At 43.0% G+C, this 6,875-nt stretch overlaps 1 protein-coding gene across 1 annotated transcript in view; it reads right to left on the reverse strand.

Moving 5' to 3' along the window:
- Positions 1–209: 209 nt before the first annotated feature.
- LONRF1 (LON peptidase N-terminal domain and ring finger 1) overlaps positions 210–6,875 on the reverse strand; it is a 23,666-nt gene continuing 17,000 nt past the window's right edge. Inside the window, exons 11-12 of the mRNA XM_019526541.1 lie at positions 6,062–6,214; positions 210–506 (exon numbers count right to left, since the gene is read on the reverse strand). Coding sequence (XP_019382086.1) covers positions 348–506; positions 6,062–6,214 — 312 coding nt within the window. The 3' untranslated portion in view covers positions 210–347. The remainder of the gene's footprint in view (positions 507–6,061; positions 6,215–6,875) is intronic.

Consider the following 6,875-nt stretch of genomic DNA (forward strand, 5'->3'; position numbering starts at 1 on the left):
GTAGAGTACAGGCCATTGAAGCCAAACTCCTACTGACTTCCAAGAGGGTTTTACCTCTTCAGGACATAGGCACGTGCAGTGAACACAACTGTGTGCAATTTTCCTATGAGTTATGGCATTTTGAAAGTTTCCTGTCTAGCCTGCTGCTTCTTTATGTGAATTCTTTGCTGCCACAATGGATCAGAACTGTATAATTTCCATGCTGGAAGGAGGTGGCGAGAAGGGGAGGGGGAAAAGCAGTTTTGTTATACTTCTCAAACCAGCGCAAGATGTGCAAAGGCAGCAAAAATTCCAGCTGTTATTACAACCAGAACAGAGTAACTCTTCAGGAAGATCCAGGCAGTTAGTCACTTGGATTGGTCTCTAGAAAAATATGTGAGTATATGTTGGATTTTGATCAGGCGTTCTCTCAAAGACATCATAGACAGAACTGACAGCTGATATCTGGGGTCTACAGGGAGGACAGCTAGAAGCCACCAACACCATGCAGGTCCATTAGGTGTTGCCTGAAAATAAAACAAAAAAAAATTAGATTACTAGATAAGAAACTGAGCATAAGGCTAATAGGCCAAAAGACTCTTTTAAGATGTGGACCTAACCAAGCTAATCAGATTACATTATTTTCAGTTACCATCATGTAAATATCCTCACACAAATAAAAGAGCCACCCTACTTAGAGGTGCACAAATATATCAGTCCATATTGGATCAACACTGATCAAAGGAAAATGGACATTATCGGTAATCAGTTTTTTTTTTTTTTTTTGCTAATAATGTCAGCATTTTTCAGTGTGTGCAGCCAGGAATGCAGCCTGGTAGCTTGGAAAGCAGCATCTGGCCAGTAAGCCTGGGGGGAAGGAAGGGAGTAGATTGAGGCCCCCACAGTGAGGGAGAGAGTGGGGCTGGGGTGGGGGCAGAAGCAGGTGCTGCCCAGCCAGGGCAGGGCAAGGAACTGAGCGGGGGAGGTGGGGGCCAGGCTGGGGCTTTGCTTAGGGCAGGCAGCAGCAGCACTGGGTGGCTATGAGATTGGCTATAGCCACCCCAAAATTTGCTGTAGCCATCCTGCCTAGCGCTGCCAGCCCACCCTAAGCACAGCACTGGCCCTGCCCCCCTGCCAGGAAGAGGCCAGAGCAGCACCTGACTCCGGTCTGCAGCAGGCAGCCCACACTCACCCCATGCACAAATCCAGGGGGCACATGCCTCCCATAACTCCCTTGGGGGTGCACGCAGGATCAGGGAGCCATGCCCACCCCACCTACCTGTGCATCCTGGACAAACCACACATGGCTGTCCTGCACCTCACCCCTGCTGCACCTGCCCCTTCCTCTACTACAGCCTCATTGCCTCCCTCACCATGGGGGCCTTGATCTGCCTCCCCAACGCCATTTCCTGACCCCGCGCCCTTCCTCCACAGTCTTACTGGCTGGACGCTGCTCTCTAAACTGCCAGGCTGCATAATGGCTATCGGACTGGTATCAGCTGATATGGCCAGTTAATAAATCGGCCATCACTATCAGCCAAAAACAAAACAAAACACTTGAATTGGTGCATCCCTAATCTTACCCTAAGGAGGCTATGCAACATCAACAGGGTAGGGTGCCTAGGATCCCTATACAGTGAATGGGGAAGAGTTAGACACCTCCAAAAGCCTGATCCAGAGCCCCAAAGCCAGCAGTCAACAATCTGTTTAAGTTGCACACCAAAGTGACCCAGTTCAAGTCAGAGATGGACAGGCAGGTGCTAGGACCCAGCCACCACTGCTGTTCCCTACCCCTGCCTCACAGGGAGAGTGACTGCAGTCAATACTTCTCCCTCAAGTGGCACGAGAAAAAGTGACAGGTGCAAAAGCTCCAAAACCATGGGTCAGATGAAATGGCTGTGGGATAGATCCAGCCCACAGGCTGCTGATCCCAGTGCTAATAATGTAATAGCATTGATACAAGGGAGACTATAGTAAAAGTCCATGTAAGAATCATGAGCTGCTATCTGGAGTCAGGTGGCAACAAGAAGCCCAAAACACAAAAGCAGCTGAGTTCTAGAAGACAAGGCAGCTCACTTGGTAACTGTGGCACTTCATACTCATACAGTACATATTACTGAGTCACATAAGCAACACTCAGCAATTGAAAGCCCCTTTGTTCCTGTTAATGACAGTTATTTTCCTACCTCATGAACGACACTTATTTAAAATCGTATAATATACCACTGCCTTGCTGTGTCATTATAGCCAAGGTTGTTTAACAAAGATTATTAAGGGCTGTAATTAAGAATCCACCTTTTAGGATTGCATTAAACACATTTCCTGTGTTTAGAACTAATGTTTCCTATACAGCAGGAGCTAGCAACCATTTCTGCACCAAAGGCCACCACTTGAGACCCAGCCCCCGCCATGGGCTGCATCCCAAAAGTCCCCAGCAATCAGTAAATGCTATGAGGAAAAGTAAGAACCCCCCCCCCCAGGTGCCAAGACCCTGGGGGTGCCTTCTCTGCTGTGGCAGTGACCATAAACAATTTGGCAGACCACAGGACTTTCTGCTGCTCAGGCTAGAGCATGCAGTTGATTCACTGAGCTGCTGTGGGTCAGATCCACTGTCTTCCTGAGCCATAGGTTGCTGACCCCTGTTCTATGGCTATGCATACAAACCAAAAATTAAGTAAAAAGCAACTTCTGTATCAGTTTGCTGTAGTCAAAATTAGTCTTGGTCTGCTCTTCCCAGAAGGAATTAGGTATGTAGACACCAATCAAAACAGGATTTAAATACTGACAGTAGCTTTTTAGTACATAATACAAACATGAAACAAACTAAGAATAATTACAGAATAATGAACAGTTACTCAACTGAAGGGCTGCCCAGCTGGTGGCCTACAGGCTTCATGCAGCCTGCGAGGGGTTAAGTTGTGATTAGTAGGCTTCTACCTGGCTGCCATTATTCCAACTGCAACAGCATCTGGACTCTATAGCCTCTCACTATGTTCTCTGGTCTCTGCTTTTCTGCACTGGCCCCAGGGCATAGGGCAGGGCAGCACAAGGAGCTGAGGGCGAGCCCAGGGCTGTATGGGTGCTCTGTTCAATAAGTGGGGGTGCCCATGCAGGTACATGGTGCTGTGGTGGTTTGGGGGGATGCAGCCTGGGGGCCCACAACCCTGCTAGTGTGGTCTACACAGTGTACAGCCCCCAGCTGCTTAGAAGTTGGACAGTCCTGCTCTACTGCAATGATTTCAGTGCACTGTTAAGTCCCTTAGGTGGTCTCTCTTAGTACACAGATAAAATTGCACACGATAGAAGAATCTAAAGATGGTTTAAGAGTCACAGAATTAGGGAATGAACCTGAAGCTCAACTTGGGTGATGTCACTTGTGTCCGATTCAATACTCTGATGTCAGATAAAAACAATTCATGCTCCAAAAGTCCATCCCAAGTGTACAGAGTAAACAGAAATACAGCAGACTGGTGCAATGAAATGGCTTTAGAGAAGCGCCCATTTTATTCCCAATCCTCATGCTCTGAGTACAGGCTTCCCAGGTCTGACAAACATATTTTCAGTTGCAACTTATAGATCAAGATCTTGATATCACTATTAAAAGTGTCTGCACACCACTGAACTTTGACCAGAGCAGTATATTGGGTTCTGAGGTAGGAGGGGTTTTGGTTGGTCGGATGGCACTGAGTTCTAACACAGTAGCCTAAACCTACTAAAAAGGTTTTGGAAAAAATTGAAAACCCTTGAGTATCAAAAATCTATACTGTGCTCCTGAAGGTAATTGCAGTATTTCTAACTATTATCAAAATATCAACTAGATATCACTTGATCAAGCCTTTGTGATGTATTGAGTCAACAATCCATATTTGTGGGCTGTAGGATGCCCCTGACCTAAGCAACAAGATAACACTAAGCACAGATGTGTCTGAACTCTTACCTCTCCTTAGTGTTTTGGCACTTACATTTCCTGTACCTCAATCCCTTGGAGCACAGAGCACCAAGGATGAAGATGTTTAACATATACTAAAAGTAGAGTTCCTAAGAAGCATAGCACTCAGCCATTGTCGCTTGAAAATAACGACCAGTGGAACTCAACTTTTATGTAAAAGCACTTGCCTGGACACGTCACACTTACTAGGTCCCCCTGTGGAGATTCAAGCCCACATCTCTTGCCTCCTAGTCAGCAGGGGCCAATCTTTTAGGCAGTTATGCCACAAATTAGCCCTGCACCCTCACCACCAATTGCCAATCCAATCTTCTTCCTGATCTGCTGCTCTGCTTTTTCTGCTACCTGCCTTGTCTGTCAATATGATGCCCGTCCCGTTTGTTCTGCCACTTGCCACACAGAGGTTACCTATACCATTTGTAGCACCTGTGCCACAGCTTAGCCACTCCCATCAGACAGCAGGATGGGAAGTGTTGGTGGGGGGGATGCTGCAAGCTCACCTATCCCCCTGCAGCAGTGGAGGGGGTTGGGAAAGCTTAAGGTAACCTTTCACTAATTGTCTTCTATACCTGGGAAATTATAACAAATTTACATTGGTGGTTGTTTTAAATTCAGTCATCTTGGACTGGGTAAACATGGTAGTTGGAATCAAATCTGAGAGCTGTTTCCTCATGTTACTTCTACCATTTTATGGAAGTTGTTCCCAGCATGGCATCTGTCACCATATTGCACTTGCAACAAATGCCCGGATAATTACAATCTACAATTTCAACAGGGTTTGTCCACTGGATGTGTATATCATCCACCTGCTCTTGATTTGGTGATTTGTAGCAACTCTTATGATGTGATAAGTAATAAATTAAAGTTGTAAACTTCCTCTTCCACTGCTTCCCAAGGGACCCAAGGGAAGCAGTGGAAGAGGAGGGTTACAACTTTATTCAAATGTTTTAATCTTTTTACATTCCTGTTTAATTCTATGTTGAATTCAAGCTCCATATTCACCTACAAAACTTTTGCATAGATTAAAAAGAAATCATGTTAACTGCCATTATTCCTCCAGCTTCTTCAACTCTCTTTAGTGTTAACTGGAAGGGTGTTGGGTGTCCTATCCACCAACTGTGAGATCTCAAAACTCATTATTTATATGAAACTCTTCTTCAGTGTTTTCACCAGCAAGCACTGTCAGAATGAGTATTCTATGCATCAGATTGTAAGTTCTGAAGATCAGGAAAGTGACTCTTGTTGAGAGTCATTTACATTTATGGCACTATATAAAATAATAAAAGCCTCTAGAAATGGAGTTTCCATTATAGGAGCTATTTGGACCTTTCTCCAAATGTAATATGTCATTTCAACACGTTATATAAAGTAGTTAAATATTGTTGACTCAAAATAATGATGTTTTTATACCAAATAGTCAAAGTGAATTTTGAAGAAGCTGCAGGCTAGAAAATGAGTACTAGTGCAAGAGACCTCAAGCAGCATTTAAAGAACATCTATAAATTAAACAATCACTGTCAATGTAAAGCAGCATGAGAGAATTCAGTAACAAAAAACAACAATGACTAAGCTGCAGCATTCTTTAAAGGCTAAGTTTGCAGCTAGACTTAGGTCCTGCTTTTATTCAGAGGGACAGTTTGCATTTGTAAGAGAAATCTACATTTTTTTGCATACACAAGTTTTTACAAATCATGTAGCTATAAAAATATACACAAATGATGTAGCCATATAACAAAGACTGCTACCACTGTGTGTATGCAAAAGATCGGGATACTGTATTTATGGCCAACGTCTGATCAGTAATAAAAAGGAATAGGTACAGTATACAGACAATCCTATTTGACCAGTAGTTTAAATTATTCAAAAGAAATATGATCATGTTTTAATTTAACTTAGTTTTTTTTTAAAATGCATGATCACCCATTTCACATCAGCAATAGGTCCATACACAGCACAAAAAGTAAATTCAGTACAATCATCTTCTGTTGCTGCTGACATGGACAGAACTAGAAGCCGGTGGTACTAGTTCTTCCTGAAAGGAAAATTCTATAAAGCTGTTTTGTCCAATTTAACAACTAATCAGTTAGGATTTTTAGAAGTAACAAATGTGTAACTGATGCCAAAGCCTTGGCTTACCTGTATGTTTTCCTCCCTGTCTGGCATTGGCCCAAAGTGCTGAAGGATTTGGGTGCGAAATTTGTTCCTTAAGCTTCGGAACCAGCGGCAGGCTTGATTGTACACAAAGTCATGAAGTTTTCTCAGTTTCTTTAGATCTTCTTCATCTGCAACCTATAAAAGAATATTAGTGTACAACATATATACATAATAAGGTACAGGAAACAGAAGTAATTAAAATCAGTCTATGAAAAATATTAAGTCTAAGATGCTCTAGTCCACCTAATAATAAATTTAACTCCCTGCATTCTTCCCAGTTACAAGATGTGGTAATAGTAGACGAAAGCAGTACCAACAAGCAGAATTCATGTAAACCAAAACATTGCTAGTGGCAAACGAAGAAAGAAAAGTTAAAAACAAGTGCTGGCTTAGATGGTATTTAGGCTCTTGCTTTACAATAATTGTATGTAATCCTATTCTGCAGATCCCCTTCCCCACCCCACAATGCTTTTTGTCAATACATTCAGATCAATTTCCATTGATTTCTAGAAGCCAATACTTTGAAAATGACATTCAAATTTGTGAATGGCTGTTACCTGTCAAAAACTAAACGCTCTCATTTTAAATTTTAAAAAATGGGTATTGGTCAGGAACCAAGTCCAACATAACTCTTCTGAAATAAGAGTTGATGAGATTGATTTTACAATAAAGCCAAAGCCCAGATAATTTGTAACTTCAAAATATTTTAAACAGCTTCAGCTATTTTCTTTCCCCATGCTTTGAACCATGTCTTCCAGCAATGGTCTGTGATCAGGGACATCGGGGGGGGGGGGGG

Source organism: Gavialis gangeticus, unplaced genomic scaffold (genome assembly GCF_001723915.1).
Source record: "Gavialis gangeticus isolate Ggan-Ray unplaced genomic scaffold, GavGan_comp1, whole genome shotgun sequence".
Taxonomy (NCBI): domain Eukaryota; kingdom Metazoa; phylum Chordata; order Crocodylia; family Gavialidae; genus Gavialis; species Gavialis gangeticus.